Below are 20,266 nucleotides of genomic sequence, written 5' to 3'. Positions count from 1 at the left end.
AGAAGCACAGTAAGACTGGCAGCCAGCTGGTGTCAGCCAGTAATTATGACTTCAGTCACTTGGCCAGTATAACAATGATAATAGCTCTTTAGTAATAATAGCATAGCAACCCCTCAGTGGGTGAGTGTATGTGTGTGTGCATATGTGGCTCCATTTTTTTGCTGAATTAATAATATAAAAAAATACAAAAGTGGACCATAAGGTAGTTAAGCATTATTTGCACAATGTTTGCAGTAAGTAGCATTTTATATTGCATATTTTGTCTCTGGTTTTCTGCTCATAGATGAAAATGTACAGTACAATGACAACCGGAAATATTTATACTACTTCTGAAATAATATTTTAAAATACTTTCTCCAATATATCAGCTTTATTATCATATCTCATCTTTGTAGATGCAAATTGGTTTTGTTTCTACAATGTTTCTGCTATTCAAAACAGCATCTTCATACTGTTGTCAGTATAGAAAGCATTTTATCATAAAATGCCAACAGAATAAGGGGAAGAGAATGGGTGATTGTAGTACAAATTTATGTGAATAACATAACAAAGCATCTCCCTGACTACTTCTGACCTCGCAGCAAGGACAAGTGATTTTGTCGTAGTTTCTTTTGCTGATCAGTAGGTGGAGCTGCATGACAACAGTAGGACAACAAATGATTTAAAATGTATGCAGAGTTATAGACAGTCTGTCAGTGGATTTGAACCTACTTGTCTGTGAGTATCAGCGAGAGTTTACTTCCAGAGCTCCAGCTGCCAGGAGAGCCTCTGTCTTCCACTCTCTCTGTATCTCTGGACTCTGTGGTGGTGTAAACTCTCACTGAATTCTCCCTCTCCTGCTCCTTCTCCCTCTCTTGTGGATCTGGGGCCAGGCTCATCTGACGCGATAGTGACTCCATGCTCCGATGGATCCCAGAGAGACGGGGATAGAGCAAGGGAGAGGAGCTCCCACTGCTCCCATCAACCCCGAGAGAAGAGACCTGCCTGGGCCCCAACCCTATTACAGAGCTGGAGAAGCAGGCTGAAGAGTTCACATTGAGTAAAGGGGCAGGACTAGGGGTCAAGCAGGGGTTGGTGGAGCTGCCGGATGAGCTAGCAAGGTCCTGGAGCTTAGAGTAAGGAGGAATCTTTGGAGGCAGAGAGTCCTGGATGCCCACCTCCAGGCTATTGGAGTTCAGCTTGTCAAGCTGGGCCATGGATGGAGGTTTTGCCAGGCTGCGAACCCCCGATAATCTAAAGACGATACAAGACAATGTTGTAGCAAAGGCACACTCATACTGAAAACTACTGGCTAAAACAAATTTTGCATTTACATTTAATATTGTAGTGTATGAACCGTGATACCTGTGTGTGTTTGGTGAAGGCGAATCTATGGCTTTGCAACTGGTGGGAGGTCTCAGCCCCTGTATCTTCCCTCCATTTTCTGATGGGGTTTGAACAGGGCTGCTTTTAAGAGACCCCCCCCCACACTCTGAGTCAGATACTACAGCTTTAGCTTTAGCTCTCTCTTTCTCCTTTTCTCTGTCTGTCTGATTGACAGGACTGGGACTTGGGATCCCACGACCTCCTGTCTTACTCAACCCTGTCCCAGAACCAAACCCTGATGTGGGCTCTTTGAGCCTCAAGCCCTGGGGCGCTGTGGTGGAGGGTTTGATCAGTCCTGAGCCTGTGTCCATGGTTGTGCTCACTGGGCGAGCTGAGCTTGGGCGGGTTAGAGTCAGGGTGCTTGTTTTGGCTGGGCGAGGAAGAGAGCGGTACTGCAGAGATGTCCTAGCATTTGCAGACAGAAAACCACTCTGGTTGCTGCTTGAAACATCTAGACTTGTCTTACGCCCTGCACCACCACCCACCCCTGGTTTGACGGGAATACCAGATGTTTTGGGATTCTTCCCTACAGTTGCAGAGCCACTGGATATGGTGCTGCCACCCGTACTCATCACACTGGGTGTACTGGCATTGTTTGTCCCATTGTTGTTAACCGTGGTGGGTTTCTTGAAGCCAAAGTTTCCACCAGTTGAAGGCCTGACTAGGCCTGACGGAGGCTTACGCTGTTCACCCCCACTGGAGCCATTGCGGTGGTCTTTACCAGCATCAGAAGATGAGCGTTGAAGGCCAGAAGCCTTTACTGCTAATCGAGATTTATCCATGGGCTTCCCGTCAGACTTTACTGTACCTGGAGACGTAGAGGAGGATAAACAGAAAGAGATTACTGACGAGTGTGTGTAAACAGACCTAAATTGTGTCTTAAGGTTGGGAGTGTGACGAATCAAGTCATATTAAAACAAGATATCTTATCTTACACCTACATGGTCTGACTGTCTGCTGATAAAAACTAATTCCAGACAGTGTGTAGACCAGAGTCACAGCCATCTTCACTCTCACACATGCCGTTATCATGAAGTTACCAATCTTTTCCATCCTGATGAACTAAAATAGTCTTCTCTGTTTTTTCAGCAAGTTTGTGTGCTAAAAGTGTTGTGTGCTGAGATTAACAATTGTACACTTGAGTAGAAAACATCCCCTAACTTTAAAATGGAGTAAAACTAAAAAAATGTTTTTTTTATCAACATAGTATTTAATGCATATTCAGCTACTACAAATGTTCTTTCATCATTAGAAGTAACACATATGGTAAAGGACTGTATAAAAAGAAAGTTATATCATTACAAAAGTTTGCATCCTTTGTGAAATGTTCTCTGATACTTTGTACATCCTCCCCTTCCCTTCATAACCTCCTTCAGCCTCTTTGGGTACCTTCTGAGCAGCATTTGTATCCTTTCAGGTGTAATTTTAGCATAAGGTTGTTCATGGCATGATCTCGTGCCAAGCTCACCAGATTGTTTAATAGACTGCCATGTCTATCCTTCTTCTGATATTTAGGTCTGGAGAATGAGAAGACTTTAGATCATTGTCTCATTGATCCACTACCTCTTCATTTTTAGCTGTTTGATTGATTCCACTTTATGCAGAGCTCCAGTATCTCATGCAGATATACATCCATAAAACATATGCGAGCCTCCATCATGTTTGACCATGGGAGTAGTGTTCCTCTCCTCATAGTTAATTTGTTTCTCACCACACATACAGATGTGAATTATGACCAAATAATTTAACTTTGGACTCATCAGACCAAATCCTGTTGTTCCAAAAATCCTTTGGTTTTACATGCTCATTAGCATAGTCCAAGCATGCTGCATTATGTCTAGAAGTATTGTAAGCAATGAATTCCTGCATGCTGTGTGCAGACTGTGCTTGATTGTGAAGCTATGGACTTTTATTCCAGCTGCCTCTAAGGAGTTTGTCAGGTTTCCTGTGGTTTGTTTTTGATTCTTACGTAGCTTTTAAGCAAGTTTCCTAGCACCTCTTCGGGCTATTTCTCTTGGTCTTCAACTTTTTGGAAGAGTCTTAGTCTGTCCACATTTCTTCCATTTCTGATTATGGCCTTCACAGTAGGTACTGGTATCCTTAATATTTTAAAATGTTTTTATGTCTCACTCCAGCTTTATGAAGGTTTCTCAATTTCTTTTTGAGGTCTTCTAAAAGCTGTTATCCTGACCCCATTGTTTTTGTTGCTCTTAGAAAACAGGTTGAGACCACCACTGGAGATCTACCCACTAGCAAATTTAACACATGTAGTGCCACTCATCAAGCATTTAGTGTTGCCAGTCTTTTATAAAGATCAGACACCTGATGTTAAATATTAAAATTTCCTAGAGGGTTTGTTAAAAGTGTGATGCTATTTTCATTATTTTATTATATTTTTCTTTTTATACACTCCTTGATCCTTTTTGTTACTTTGGATCATGACGGAATATACACATATATTAGCTGACAGTGTAAAGGAGCAACTGTAGCTTGGAAAACTGTGGAAAACTTGGGTTCATATTAATGAAGCATGTCTGCGACCACAAAACTGCATGAAACATTGAGTGTAATTGAATTTCTCCAACCATTAAGATTCTTTGGGAAAATTGCAGAGGCAGGAAAAACTTAGTAGAATTTTTATTTATTTATGTTGTCCCCAGCTATTTATTTCTAAACTAGATAATTCATTTCACTTGTTTGGAAGTTATTAAGAGAAAAATGTCTATTAGACACATGTGCAATGTGTGCACCACCCACACAAGTGCCGGTCCTCACTACCCAAACTCTTAATTTGTATCTAATGGGAGTTGTTATGGGAGGTTAATATACAAGGCATTAACGGAGTCAAAGAAATGCTGTTGAATAAGACCCACCGGCGTGCTGCCTCAGGACATCTGGAGTCACTTAAGGGTATTTATAATCCCACAAAAGACACACACATAGTAAGAGACTTTTGCAGAATACCACACACACTGTCGGTTCTTAGTGATCAGATATTATAGCAATGTGATTCTGACAACACATCATTACTGGTGATAAACCAAGTGTGAAAGTTTGGCTTCCATGTTAAATCATAAACTTAATACACTGAATAAAGTCTGGTGGCACAAATCCAAAGTGTTAAAACCCATGTGTATGTAATATTTTGATATACAGTAGATAAAGAGTGATCATCAGACATCAAGTGTGGAGACAGTGGAGCTCACAGCCTGACACAGTGGTGTGTGTAGAAGAGACTGAATGTCTCAACATAAGAGGTCTGCAAGTCTAAGTAGATGGGAGATATGAACACACATGCAACCTCCTTAGCATGGAAGGAAAACGGCTAATTTATATTCCTCCTCTCTATGTCTTTTTCCTTTTAGGACCACTGTGGGAGAGGACAGTTAAAAGAAGACACTTTGGAAAACCAACGTATATATACTGATAACAGATATGAAACATGCAACAACATAATGCTCATAATTTCCAATAATGCACGGTGCCTCATTTCTAGACAGTATGATTTTGCTGACATTGTCTCCCATCACACACTCAACCTCTGTGTGCTTATTTAAAGGTGTTTCAGGATAAACCTATGTGACAGATGGGTAAAAACACTGGACACAAATGACTTTCAAGAGCCATTTGCTAAGCTCCGATGGTGTCCCACATCCAAATTACATGCCCTTTCTGAACAATATGGAGTATGTTCATACTAATACTAGTAAAATCTGTAAAAAAAAAAAATAATCCAAATGTTTATTAACTCTATTTGATATTTAATTGCACAATGCACAATCTGCACACACACATCATCCTGCTAAATACCAACAATGACTTCTCTAAGTGTATCTTTCCAATTATGAGGTTAAATTTATGGAATTCGTATCACTGATGGGCTACAACAAAAGATTCCTGTTGTCTGTTTTTACTAGACTTCATCATCTGACTAGTTAAGATTCTCAAACTTGATAGCAGACTGTGTAGACTCAAGAGTGCTGTTGACATCAATAACAATAAAAGAATTGCACATAGATCACAGACTGGTTTAACGCACTTGTTTGGCATATCTGTCATTTCAACAGCTGGCAATGCAAACACAGGACAGTCCCATAGAAATAGAGATGTATATACAGACACTAACTATCTAGACTGCACACAATAGTACAACTTATATCCTGTTGTTCTGACTGATTGACTGATTGTCTAAAATGTGTGTAAATGTGTGTGTGTGTGCGCGTGCACATGTAAACAGAACACAGATGGTGTGCTTAAAAGGCAGCTGTACAATCCCCACTATTGTGCTCTTTGTGTGTGTGTGTGTGTGTTAAGGAAAACGTATCACACTTTTTACGGCTGGCAAAAAAGACGTCTGCACTCACACACTTGCTATAACAAACACTCACACTGTCTCTGGTCCAGTTGTTTTGGGTACAAGGCTTTTATTTTAACGCTATAAATTCTCTCTGTCCACCACAAAAATAAAGCTGGATAGGAACGACTGGCCCAATAGGAAAAAAAACTGTTGGTCTGTGTGTGTGTGTGGCTGGCTAGCAGGAAGGGAGTGGGTGGTGATGGGTGTTTGATACATGGCACCACTTTCTATAGGCCCAGAGGGTGGGCTGCAGCTGTGGATGAATGTGTGGGACAAAGAGAGTGTGTCTGTGACTGTATGTGGGTGTGAGACTTGAGAGATGGCAGCCAGAGAAATGTGTCAGTCTGCTCAGGTTATAAAACCATTTCTAGTATGGCGCTATATATACATGTACACTCTATGTCTCCACTCACCTGCCACTTTCAGCCCACTCTGAGAAGTGTGTGTGATTGGGGATGTGATTCCCACTGGTGGATTTCTTCCTTTCTTCAACACATTTCCTTGACCCAGGGTCTGGGGCTTCTTCAGTTCACCTTTCCCGCCTTCCAGCCCATCCCCATGTGGTTGCGTCTTTTTCCATTTATTGGCTGATTCAGACTTGAGACTTCCTGTATCATACATGCTGCCTCCCTGGCTCTTGCGGCTGGGTTTGGTGTCAGTGCTATCCCAAGACAGGCCACTCTCCACCAGGGATCTCTTCTCTGCATCTGTACGCATCTACAGAGAAATAGACAGACACAAGCTTAAAGACAATAAGTGTGATCTTCTTGAACCTGGAGATTATTTGACAGAGCCTCATCTTGATACCTGCCGAGCAAAACAAAAAAACATGTCCAACCCAGTCAGCTTAAAAACTCACTGATGTCTTATCTCCACAGACACTACAAACACCTCAAGAGACCCACCACACAATACTACTCATGTACTAGACCAAATGCAAAAACCCACACACCTTGACCTTGAAAACCTATCAACCAAAACATGATAGACTAAGTAAGAGTGTCAAATGTTAAACTAAACAACATGTGAAATCAGGTCATTATATATGCCCGTGTGAATGTGTGTGACTGTGTATGGGAGGCTTGACAGAGGCTGATTATTCTCCCCCCATGCAGGGGGCAGTGTGTGCGTGTGCATGTCCGCCAGTTCAGGACATTGCACCCAACAGTTCTCATGAGGACTCATATGCTGAATTCCCTTTTTATTAAAACCAGTACACCCCATGGGTAGCTTCACATTACACAAGGATGAGGTGTATGAGTGTGTATAAGTGTGTATGAGTGTGTCTGTGTGTACGTGCCTCTGTGAGTGTGGGTTTCCTGTCTGAACAGACCTTGTAGATAAAACATTGTCATTTCCTAACACACATTCCCTGATTATTACAACTGAAGGGGCTGAGATACACATCAGGCCAGATTGCTTTGACAAAACACTGTTAAAAACACAAACATACAGATAGGCAGACACACACATTGTACAAACAAGGTGTACTAACTAGAATACTTGGTTCACCCTAGTGTGGAAATAAGGAAATCCATGTTTTTGTACAACCTACATTGTTTCTGTCTTTTCCCCAAGGCTCTTCTGACCTCCTGTAAAGGATTTTTCGATATGTAGAAAAAATTAAGAATGGATATTAAGTCAGTGGTGCCTTTGGATAAAAATTTAATTCAGGACCAAAAGGGAAGACAAGGCATAAAGAGGAGAAAACAGAGACAAAGACGATCAGCTGAGAATGGTGAGAGAACAACGAGTCATGTGTGTTAGAAAGTGTGGGGTGCATGATGATGTGATGCTTGGTTGCCATGGTAATTATGCCATGGGGGGGTAATGGTTGCTATGCCTCCCGCAACTAGGCATGGAGGGAGGCACCCCCGTTCTTCCGGCTCGCTGGCCTTAATGCAGACTGCAGATGGCCCTGCCTGTAGGTGTGTGTGCGTACGTGTGTGTGCAGATGGCTTTGTTAGAGACCTGTCCTTCAGTGTACAGAACAGGACTGGACAAAGGCCTGCACTCGCAGCATCCCTATGCATTAGTTGCCATAGTTACGCTGATTTCCATACACTCTCTACCTCCATCTCTATTTCGCTGTTTCTCCCACACAAAATCCCACTGTACCAGTTACTTAAACCACACTGCAGAGGAGTGACCTAAATCAGATACTCAGACACACTCACTGGGTGCACAAACCCACACACAGTTTGGGAAGCATACCATTATAGAAGGACCTTAAACATCGTCAAGCAGAGTTGTACACGTGGTTTAGGATGCACTGAGGTCAAGATTATGTTATTCCTATTACTGTTCCAATAGTAATTTGTAAGACATCAGTGTACACATATATTAGTGCACTTCCCTGTATTGTGAGAACAAACATGGACAGCTGTTTCTAACTACAGTTAAGTCAGGTTAATTATAGAGATGAAACAGGCTAAAACCACTGTCTCAGCTGAGCTGAACTGAGTAGGTAAAATCTGGCTAGAAAACCCTAAACGCCTTAAGTGGTAAAATAAGCCGTAAACCTCAAAAGCAGCACTGACAGACACACACACACATTATATTATATTATATTATATTATATATATATATATATATATATATATATATATATATATATATATATATATATATATATATTCACACACACACACACACACACACACACACACACCTGTGCTTTTAGCAGCATATTAACTATGATCACCATAGAAAACCAAAGAGAAACATGGGGAACAATGCAGCTGTCCAGCATGCTGTGTTTAGGAACAAGCATTGATTGCTGCAGATACAATAAATATTAGGGTTGTAATATTGGAATACTTAAGCAGGCTTCATCTCTGACTCCAGTGGGTCAGAATACAGTACGTGTGAGTGAGTGTCTCATCAATACCTCGATGGAATAAAAGTTTAATTGTTACTACTGTAAGCAACACAGACACAATGCTAATGCATCAGTGTCAGACAGCTGTGTGCATGTGCGAAAATGCTCATGTGTGCCTTACTTACCACTATGGCTGAGTTCCTGCGAGAGCCAATAGGAGTGGTGGGGAGGGAGTTTAGAGTGGGACTTGTGTTGAACTCTTCTGAGCTCAGGTTGTCTGACCCATCACTCAGCCCGCTGCTGATGGAACTGCTCTCGTCCCAACTGCAAAAAATAAAGAAAAGGAAGATATGTCAGATTTTTTTCTTTTGTTTAAGGCAGTGTGTACCAATGGGTACTTTCACATGTGGGAGCATCTCTGCAGTAAATTAAAGTGGAGCAGCTTAAACACAACTTTTCTGTAATGCATGCAGGACTTTTATTCTAAGATTATACTGTATCTAGTGTATTCTGGTTAAACTGAGACAGATGTGTGCTTTAAAGGCGTGCTCCTATTTTGGTGGTCTGATTTAGCCAGCGGCTGAAAGTCCCCTTCAACTGGTCAACCTGACTTTATTAATCCTAATGATATGTCCTTGATCAAGATATTAAACCCCTTCCAACTCAAAGGGCATATAGAAGTGAATTCACTTCTTTAAGGCCTACGGGATTAATCAAATATCACATACTGTACAACCATGTTTTCACATCAAAGAATATAACAACTCAGTCTGTGTGAGTTAACAAGTTCTCACTGCATGAATTACTAACGCTCCACCAGCTCAGTTACATCAGTGTTTGGCTCATGTCTTCCAGTTTGTCTTTTGATTAAATTTTCATAGACACAGACCTTATTTTGAAAGCTGCCTACTCTATCTACCTAACTTTCAGACCGCAAGGACTGGGCAAATTGAAATCCGGAGTGCTCTTGACATCACACCAACCCACACATACAAAAATAGCACTGAATAGCATGTACACTGATGAATGCGCCCACGAGTATGTAGCTGCTTTCCCCATGAAAATCCCAATATTAACAGGTTGTTGGTGCTACCATAGTGACTTCCTCTGTAAATCTAAAGCAATATAATCAATAGACATCTTACTTAAGGCAGAATTACACTCTTGTACTATGGTTCCAAACTTCCATGATCTCTAGGCTACTGATACAGTTGTGCTTAGCCTTTAGAAAGAATCTGCCTGTATCCAATACTGTACATTGTCTGCAGTAATGTGAAAGGTCAAATCATACAAACCTCAAGAAAAAAATCTTTTATCTGGCTCAAAACAGTGACGTAGGAATGAGAAATTGGGAGTTTGATGGAGAAGAGGTACATCTGATTGGTGTGGAGGCATCTGTTTATATACGCATACAAGTAGTTCCAGTAGAAAGCTGGGTGAATACATTATCCTGATATTATACTATACTGTAAAGTAAGTTAATGAGTTAATTTATAATGTAATACAGATGAGTAAAAAGGAGACAGAGTGATGTGGGGCATCCGGTTGGGTGACTGTATGGGTCACACTGTGCCCTGGGGGTCTTGATGGCGAGGATCATGGGGTGAGGGGTGAGGGGAAAGCCCTTCCTGTCTAGCCTGTGAATATCTTAGAGACAAAAAGGCAGACGAGATTTTACATCTGATGTGGTTGTCATGCTGCGTTGTCTGGGCTATATGGCATGGCTGCCTGTCTGTGTATGTGTCTCTGTGTTGGCCCTGTGATAGACTGGCGACCTGTCCTGACCGCGTGCCCAGTGGGTTTCAGCCCTCCGTGACCCTGAAAAGGATAAGTGGTTACAGATAATGGATAGAAGCATGAACTAAACATTATAAGGATGATCTTTTTTTTCTAATATATCCGATTTTGGATTTACAGTTTATGAGATTTTTATTTATCACTTAGTACAAAAATGCACAAAGGAACTAACTTTGAATTCAAAGAAAGGTAACTTATGTCTAGGTTTCCAAATTTATGAGCTTACAGTATGTCATTCATTTTCTATTGAACAAGGTCATTGCTAGGAGATAAACCTTTCTTTGGGGGAGGCAGCGGTGGTTTACTATCAGCACCTCTGTGAAGCAATACCGGTCTCTTCATATCCTGTTAGAGCAAATCCGCACATCAGCCTGGGCTTTGGTAAATGATAATGTCAACTCTGATGAATAATTCAAATGTGATAGGAAACAAGCTACAACCACACAGCCTCTGATGGGTTTGGCTGCCACTCAGCTGACCGATGTAAAAAAAAAAAAGAACCTACAAAAAGTAGAGAAAAGCTGAGGGGTCAAACGCCATGGACAGCACAAGCCATATGGGTGAATAAAATATGAAACAGGGGATTTAGACTGATATAGTGCATCTCTGAAAACATCTCATAGTGTATATAATAAAACAAAATCAGTTGTGTTCTCCGCTTGTTCTCAGAATTTCTAAGCAAATTATAAGTTGCTTAGATGAGACCATATAGCCTGTTTCAGACATGAACTCTAGAGAATGTCAGGAGGATCAGGTCCTGACACTGTCTGGAGTTTCCCCTTCCCACATGTAGCCAACATCAGGAGATAGTCCGTGTGAGATGCGTTCTTACTTTTGAAAAAATACCCAGTGTAATTGGGCAAGGGGTGGTGCTTGGGCACTTAGAGCCGTTGGAGATAATCCGGACTTTGCACTAGGGAGCTGGCGGGTAAAATCTGAGTAATGTCAGGGCCAACAGACTAGGGCGTTTGCGTTCACACCTACACCCCCTCTAGATAAAGTCTGGATAATGTCTGAATTCCAGTGCATGTCTGAAAGGGTCTTAAGACAACTCAGAGACATAAAAAGTTAACTGAGGAGCCAAGAAGAACAAAAGTCAGTGTTACAGTGTCAGTTTTGGCAGTAAGTTAGACAGCCTTTAGCTTTGATCCACCAAAATTATCTTCAATCAGACTTCACTTCTCAGTTCTGTAAGTAGGAAATCCAAAAGACCTTAGTCCTTAACCTTAATCCAGAAGATATGAGATGAAAGAATTAAGATTCATGTGAGTACATTTTTTTGAAACGCTGCCATTCCAAGGCTGTCAAAAGGTGTTTGACTGAGAAAGAATTTTCCGAATTCAAAACCTGATATCCTCACTCAGTGTCTTCACATCCACTGTCAACCAGCTCGTCTTTGCTTTCTGTAGTGCTCCATCAATTCTGCTGGGTGAGATAAAAGGAAGTCTGCGCTTGTAGAGGGGGTGATGAAACATGAGGATACTCAAGAGAAGAGGGTGAAGGGGTGTGTGCGTTGAACAAAAAGAACTGAAATGACGAGCTTGAAAAAGAGAGCTATAGTGAAAAGAGAAGTGGTGCTGAGGGCGCCGGGAACCTCCTCAACTTCTCAGGACATAATGTACTCTCTCAAAAGGATTGTCCCTCGTGTCTTCATCTGAACTTTCACCAATCTGCCTCTTCTCTCTCTTAGTGTGCTTCATTCCTCCTTCGATGAATGGCAGCTGTTGAAATCTCCAGTTATAATCTTTCCTCACTCCATCTCATCTTTTAATTCTTTGGCAGCAGCTGCAGAAATTGAAGGATAATATTAGCACCCAATTCATCTACCTCCTTCGCAGATTAGCTCATGTCTCACACTGAGACCAATTTTAGTTACTTCCCCATCGCTTTTATATTATTTAAATTAGCCCAACGTACAGTACATCTTACTTACAAAAGCAAAAGCAGTCAGCTACAGGAAGGCAACATTGGAATAATATTAACCTGTTGCCAACTTCATGAATGTTTTTAAAAACAACAATAACAAGGTTTTATGAAATTACATGAAACCTATAAATTACATGATACATCATGTAATTTCATTAAAGCCTAATTTCATTAAATTGTGTGTTCAGCATATGAGTGTTGATTTTCATGGTCTTATTGTAACTTTAGATCTGATCTCAAGCTAAATAAAACAATTACATGGAAAAGGATCAGGACAGTGAAACATGATACTCTTCGACTGTAATTTCATGAACAAAATGAATATCAATAGTGATTCAATTTAGATTGCAATAAATGTCAGTTAAGCTGATATGTGCTTGATTAAACTTTTTTTCAGCGCATGTGCAAAATGCCTCCAGCTGAGCAGAGCATATGCCACATGGACACGTATTCTGTCAACCCAAGCCAGCTGCACACAAGTGGTTTCCTACTCTGTCTTCACAAAATCCACAGTGAGACACGGTCCACAGTAAACTTGGATTTCATCATCTCCTAGAAAGCGAGACTGTTTCTAATGGCTGTAATTCCCCTTTCTCTTTTATTTACCAGAGTATTAACAGCCCTGGTGGTCAATTTAAACAATATCCTCCTTCACAGAGACATGATTTCTTTGTTCCTCATCGCCTGCAGAGCGCAATCACACAAACTGTCACATTGTCAAGAGAATCGTTGCATAGTCGCAATAGCTGCTGCTGAGCTAACCAGCCAGCTTTTATTAACAGGCTTCTGTGCTCCTCCACTACTTGCACTATGGAGCTAATTGCTCTGATATAAATGTGAATGGTCTTTTTTACTGCTCATTATGAAAGCTCTGTACTCTCCTCACCCCTTTGTTCTCCCCTCTCTTCATTCTAAACCGTCTGAGGTTGAGGGATGGGAACAAGAAAGTGATAAAGAAAATAGATGTAGAACGAAAGAAAAAAAACACTGCAAAAAAAAGGAGCTTTGCTTGTGGTTTGTGAGAGCTCAGTTTGTTAGGTGCTGGACTCCTGCTTAGACTTAAAATATATCCTGTTCCATCTAAACAAACATTATTAACACTATGGGGGTATGTCACACTGACGCACTTTAGAATGAATCAGACTATGCTGCATTATCTGATGGCAGTGATGGAGGATGGAGAAAGAGCCACATCCAACACCGACAGTCCATCCATCCCTTTTCTTAGTCTTATCTGGGGTCAGGCTATGATGACAGCACTTCAGCAAGGCAATCCAGACATCCCTCCCCTCTCATCTGGGGAGTCTAAGTGTTGCCAAGCCAGATGAGATACTGTATCTTTAAAGCATGCTCTGTGTCTATCCCAGCATCTCTTACCAGCTGAATGTGCCTAGCAGACCTGGTAAGATGCTCAAATTACTTCAACTGGTTGCTTTCAATTCACAAGAGCAGTGACTCCACACTAAGCTCCCTCTAGATGTCTCAATAATCAAAGGCTGAGCCCGACAAACTAACAGAAGAAAATAATTCCGCCTGCTTGTTTTTCCAATGTCATCCTTTTGGCCAGTATCCAAAGCTAATGACCATAGGGAGGGAATGTATGTAGACTGACTAGAAAATTGAGAGCTTTCCTTTCTGGTTTCATTTTAACCACAACAGTTTGGTACTACTTTCTACTACAGATGCTGCCAGATTAATCTGCCAGTCAATATTACATTTCTGCTTACCATGACAAATGAACAAAACGCAGAAATACTTAAACACTTTGACTTAGGGCAGCAACTCACATCCAACCCAAAGGGAGCCAACCCTGGTCTCAGACTTTGGGGTGCAAAGCACATTAGAGAAAACGTTTTCTATAACATAACTTTGCAGAAAACGATTTTATTGGGCAAGTAAGGTGAAATAATTACAAACGTGTAGTAATGTTGCCTTAAAGATATAGTATGCAACTGTTTATTTAATACTTAGAAATACGCTCTAAAACAACCATGACCCAGATCCTTCAAACTGCACTGGCACAAGTGGAGCTGCAACCAATTCTCTATGTAAAGTCATCAATTATGTGATCATAAGCAAGTCCAACTTGAACAAATAAAATACATGTGGAAAATCTGATAAGGAATTTGGCCTTTATGTTATTTCATACATTAATTCGAGGAAAGTTTCTTGCACATCTTAGCCAAATGTAAAAATCTTTTGTGTTATTTGAAGTCCTTTTTGAGTTTCAGAAATTTCCATTCAGTGTTCCCATACACACAATCAAAATATGCATAAAAACAGGTGTATGGAACCAGCAGCAGAAATAAAAACTAGGCCTTGTCAATGATATAGCAACATGATTATGGTTGATATGAGTAAATCAATAAATAAGTCATTGTTTCCTTATGGAGTTGAACATGTAATTTCCAGCGTGATTTTTGGACACAGTCTCTTTCAATTATAAATAGATGGAAAGTGTTTCTGCAGTCCTACAGTGTAGAGGAACTTTCCATTCCTATTAAAATCCACAGTGTCACATGGCAGAACCCAAAATGGCTAAATCAGATGGGTCCCTGGTTGTAGTGATGCTTTTTCAGGCAAATGGAAAGTAGGGCACTGTCAGACTGGCACTGGGAGGCCGACTTAGAAACCGGAGGGGGCACGGATGAAAAGACTGCTGAAATCATTTGACTGTCTAAAGACAAAATATGTGAGACTGTGATGGGTGCAAGAGATTAAAGTGCTTTGTCTGTGTTTTCTATCCATATATACACTTGATGCGTAGAAGTACGCATGAACCATCTTACAGTGAAATGCAAAAAAGAGGTGAAAGGAGGCATAAATTATATTATGTAAACCAAAAAAACAACAGTTCAACAGCAACAGCTGTCAACTTCAACATCCTCTACAGCTTTCAATGTGGACATATGAAACAGGATGTAAACCCAAAAGGGATGAGTTTTCTCAAATGTAAACAAAATGACTTTGGTGTAAACACACATTCAAATAAACTCTCACAAGACAAAATGACTCATTGCAAGGGAGAGCAGCATGGCGGGCCACACCCATCACCAGTGTTTCTTCTGTCCAAAACAGTCATGGCTACACTGACCATCTGGAAAATAGAATTTAAAGTGTATTTAAGAATGTTGTAAAGGGTTGAGTGCAAGAAATATTGTATTTAAAAAAAACCTGCTGTGTATGTGAACAACCTCTGATCAATTATGTGTGGTTAATCCATGGGATGATGAAACTGAAAGAGGGGGTGAGTGTGGTTAGTGTGCACAGATGGCTATCGCTACAGGTCCCTGGACCACTTCAGCAGCTTAGCACCAGAAAACACAAACGCACTCATACACACAGATCTGTAGAAGCACCTGGGTTATAAACATAGCAAATTGTCCCACTTCAGTCATTATTTCGAAAACCAAAAACAAGGTAAAAGGCAGGTTAAACAATATTCCTGACTGGAGTGTTTAAAACGTTTTGCAGGTGATGTTTTCCTGTGAAGGATTATCCATCACTACAGCGCCATGTAGGGCTATGCTGGCTTGGACTCTGCAGGCCAAGTCCATGTTATATCTTGAAAGCCTCAAACTCTGACACATAAAGCTGCTACAGACGAAACATAGCGCGATTATCAAGGTACTGCAGACTTTAGCTATGGTGACAATGATATGTTAACTTTATTATTATTATTCTACCTGTTGTATCTAAAATGCAGGTATCCTAATGACTTATGTCATTTTAGCTGTTAAGAATATCATCCATCTGCTGCTCTCTCGAACCACACTGTGACTGACTCCACCACTTTTTAATGATGACTTGTTGTGTGGACACTTGTAGAGTAATTAGTAGCAAATCTGTTATTAAATGTCTCTGTTAATTAGCTAGCTAATATACTAGATTCTTTGCTGAGTTGTATTGTTAAACACTTGCAGTAAATCATTTGCAAGACCCAATTAAAAACTAGATTGCACAGGCATTGTGCCTTTAGGTACACACTCCAGAAAAAAATTAATTTCTTCCGCTATGCTATTTATTGTTTCCTTTCTATGCTGTTTACCATGATGTGAACTGATATAGTGTGGTAAAGCTGCTGTACAATATTTGGTGCATACACACAAACACACACACAGCGGTATTTGAGTATTACAGTGGATTACAGATAAGGCTGTAGTTAATGAGCTCATAATTAATGCTAATTCCATCTGCCACCAGAATCACAGGCCAGATACCTCAGCTAGAGGTGCTGTGTATGTCTGAGTGTGAGTCCATGGTGGAAAATAGGCAGTCACATCCCTAAATGGCCATCACAGAAGAGAAAGCCTGCTGTGCCTTTGACAGACACAACCCTGACAGCAATGGCCTCAGGGTTTAGGACACAAACACAGTAGCTTCAGTAAAATGCTATTGTTCCCGAGTGTGAAGCTAGCACTGTCAGAAGTGTGAAGTGGTAGAAAATGGTGGTAATTACTTTACTGAAGTCGCCGTTCCTCTCAGCATAACACAAAGACAACCAAGTTGTGTATTACTGTCTTCAAGGTATGTGTCCATATGTGGAAGAGTATTGAAGTACAACAGTAAAATTAGAGGAAAAAGTCCTTCAAGGATATTCTCCACAGACAGCAAATTTATGTTTGAAGCTCTCCCCCTGACCTATTCAGAGTTCAACACAATTCAGAGTTCAACACAATGCGGCCATGATTCGACTTGGCTCTGAACTATTTCATCCATGCATAATGAAACAGGATAGCTGAAACAACTTTCATGTAAGGAATTATGAGTGGTAAAAAACTCTTGGAACCAAAAATTGTGTGGCTGTAGAACATGCTGACGCCTACTGGGTCATCCTGGTCTTCTCACACTTTGAGGCCCCAAAAAAGGAAAACTCTGGGAAAGGGTGGATTCCTAGATTCCTAGAGAGAAACCAGACACATATTCTTCTTCATTGTCTTCTCCATTTTCTTTGAGTTTGTCTTCTTACTGTTACCAGGGGTTCGTGGTCTTTCTGTTCCATTGCTTTAAATGCGGCGACAATACAAACAATCTCTTTAGCATCCATACATAAAATAAACCAATATTTGCTCAATACAAATGGGAGAACAGTGTGACGAGACAAAGAGTGTTTTACAAAACACATTTAATTGTCTGAGTATGTCAGGTGGTGACCAGCAGAGATTTGCTATGACCAGACTGCCCTTTGCCTTTAAGTCCCGCTCTTCTCTTTAAGACAGCAGGAAGCAGAAAAGGGGCCACACTACTGGGACAAGGTGGAATGGCTTTTGAATCACTTTAAGTAGTTCAGTCTGAGGTGCAGTGCAGAACTCTTCCCACCCTGCACCCCAGCCCAACTCAGGGGCTAAGAACCAGGGAGGAGTTCACAAGGGGAACCCCGGCATTCAGAGGCCCGAAACAGGGGTTGGATCCTGGGATAAAATTACCTCTGGCCTCCCTCCAGACATGTCAGCTGACTTAACGGCTGTGTGAATTAACAGGACACAGGGGATGTTTTGGTTTGAAAAAGCGGGGACCAGCAAAAGGAAGAAAGGAAGAGAAAGAGGGAGGTACCACTTTTGAATGAAGCACGCTTCACACAGGTTGCTGTTAAGTTGAAGCAGCTGTGCAAAAGATGGTGCCACACACATGTGGAAAAGAAAAAACACATACACAAACTCTTCCACTGACAGCTGCTTTTTTGTGAACAGAATAAAGAAAAGTAACAACGCCTGAGGCAAAATAAACTAAACAACAGACAGCTGTCTGGAGCACAGAGCTGAGAACAGTAATATCCTGCTAGAGTGCAAAATCACTGAAACACATTGGAACAAAACACAGGACAAAAACCCTGACAAAACAGTGAAATGTGATAAAGCTAACCTGCCGTGTTTTGGCACCGATAATATTTGAGAAATGTACCAGTGATTGTTTGGTGTTAATTTACATGAGATGAGGATGCTGACAATGCACCAAACTAAGGAACTATCCAAATATAACACACAGTCTTTCTCTCTCTCTCTCTCACACACACACACACACTCATGTGGAAATAGCATGATGTGAACTGTAGTTCGTGGGAAAAAAGGGCTATGGCTCAACATGACTACCAAATGCTTCAGTTGAAAACTTGCACAGGCATGAAAACGAGATATCAACAGGCTCCTCAGACAAAAGAACTGTAATATACGAATGGAAGATTAGTATTTTACTTTTCTATGCATTCAGCTCTATGGTCATATCTGTGTTTTCTGATGATGGCAGCTAATCAAATAATTCCACCACTTGATTGTGCGCTAATCTTCAAGATTAGTATATCAGTTTCCAGATGGCTCTGAGATGTTAAATGTGCTGACTGGAGTACATCTGTGAGCTGTGGACTGATGGTAAGCAATCTTTCTTAAAACTACAGTTCATGAAGTATTTAGGTTAGAAATATGCTCCAAATCTTATCTTAATGTGAGGAGGTGCTGCTAAGGCTTCAGTTACTTGGAGTCATTGAACAGCCATGCAGCAGAGCAGAGATATTCCCTCCTCTGTGTTTCTGAGCAAGGCTCACCTTTCTAACAAAACAAAATCTTATAGGGACTACTACCTGTAGGGTTGGGCAGAGAGTGGTTTGGTGCTATCTCCATTCTCAAAATACTGCTTTAAGTTAGTTTTGGTATAAGAAAAATTAAATATGTTTAGGAAGAAAGAGACAAAGAGAAGGAGAAAGCAGAATGTGACGATGTGATTACGTAGCTTTTTTGTTTAAAAAAATCCCAGTTACACAAAGAGACTACGGATCTGAGTAGAACACCACTGAGCACCTGCCAAAGGTTGTCCAAACACCACCTGAACAGAAAAGAATAAAAAGCCCATTGACTGGAGCAGAAATACTCTTTCACTTGTTCAGGCTGAGATAAAGCAGACGTCTATTAAAACACATGCACTGCTCACATGCTGTGGACGGAACAAACAGGTCAATGTTTGTCTGTATGTTGTTGAGTATATGCAAAGGTGAACACTAGGGGACCAGGAGCTCTTGGGATGCACCCTGCAGGAGCGTGTACCCATCATCTCCTGTCATTCGCAGCTTGTGCACACATATGCACAGACACACCCACACACTGGTCATGTCACTTAAAGTTGGCACAGTGAGTTTGGGAGACATTCCATGCACTCTGGCTGCTCAAAACACACACTTCACATTCCAGCTAGTGTATTCTGGGGTCCCACTCCCTAATGGTCCAACATATGCAGACACATACATGCATACCAACACATGAGCGTGCAGACACACTGAAATACAATGCGCAGATCCAGCGGTTCCATTAAATCCGGAATTCACAGCCTCAAGTTCACTGGTCCAATACAAACTGGAGGAATCGTCTCACTTTCCACTTAACTCAAAGAACACCCTGAAAGTTTCAATGCAAGACACTCTCTGTCGGTCAGGCTATTAGCCCGCTCCCTTGTCCCCAGCAAGCCTGTTAAAGTGCAGTGCTGTCTGGCTGTAGGTCCTTATTTGGCTTTGATGTAACAGCGAAACTAACTAAACCACAGGAGGCCTCACATCATGAAAATATGAGCTCTTGAACAGCTCCTTGTGAGCCTAAACTCCTGTGTGTACAGTAAGAGTACAGCATATGTGCATGTGTCTCACAAACACATTTTACAAGCATCTGTTGCTTCACTCGTGTCTCCCTAAATGCCTCACAGGCAGGGCAAGTGAACTTGTTCCCTTAATTACAAAACATCAAGAGTCAGGGGAAGCATGAAATGACTACAGCTATGCGTTTTTTTCCCCATCTTTTGGCCATCCATCTACACCATCCTGGGGATTTTAGCCACAGAAAATAAAACTATTTATGAATAATTCTGATATTGTTGCCAGTTTCACTGGTGAAAATAAAGCTTTTGAAAAAATATGATACATAAATATTATCATGTGGTGGCTTGGACATAACCAGTTAAGTACCAGTTTCTATGCAAAAAATAAGAAATTCCCTAAAACATGACTTCACTTTGTGTGTGTG

At 41.0% G+C, this 20,266-nt stretch overlaps 1 protein-coding gene across 13 annotated transcripts in view; it reads right to left on the bottom strand.

The window, feature by feature from the left end:
* LOC137139143 (neuron navigator 1-like) overlaps positions 1 to 20,266 on the bottom strand; it is a 75,326-nt gene that overhangs the window by 12,008 nt on the left and 43,052 nt on the right. For all 13 annotated transcript variants that reach the window (XM_067525965.1, XM_067525964.1, XM_067525966.1 and 10 more), the window contains 4 exons: positions 8,729 to 8,867; positions 6,136 to 6,439; positions 1,345 to 2,173; positions 712 to 1,233 (listed from right to left, as the gene is read on the bottom strand). In XM_067525965.1, the coding sequence (XP_067382066.1) occupies positions 712 to 1,233; positions 1,345 to 2,173; positions 6,136 to 6,439; positions 8,729 to 8,867 (1,794 nt within the window). The remainder of the gene's footprint in view (positions 1 to 711; positions 1,234 to 1,344; positions 2,174 to 6,135; positions 6,440 to 8,728; positions 8,868 to 20,266) is intronic.

The sequence above is a fragment of the Channa argus genome, chromosome 13, assembly GCF_033026475.1.
Source record: "Channa argus isolate prfri chromosome 13, Channa argus male v1.0, whole genome shotgun sequence".
In the NCBI taxonomy this organism is placed as follows: Eukaryota; Metazoa; Chordata; class Actinopteri; order Anabantiformes; family Channidae; genus Channa; species Channa argus.
This window is presented reverse-complemented; position numbering and strand designations above follow the sequence as displayed.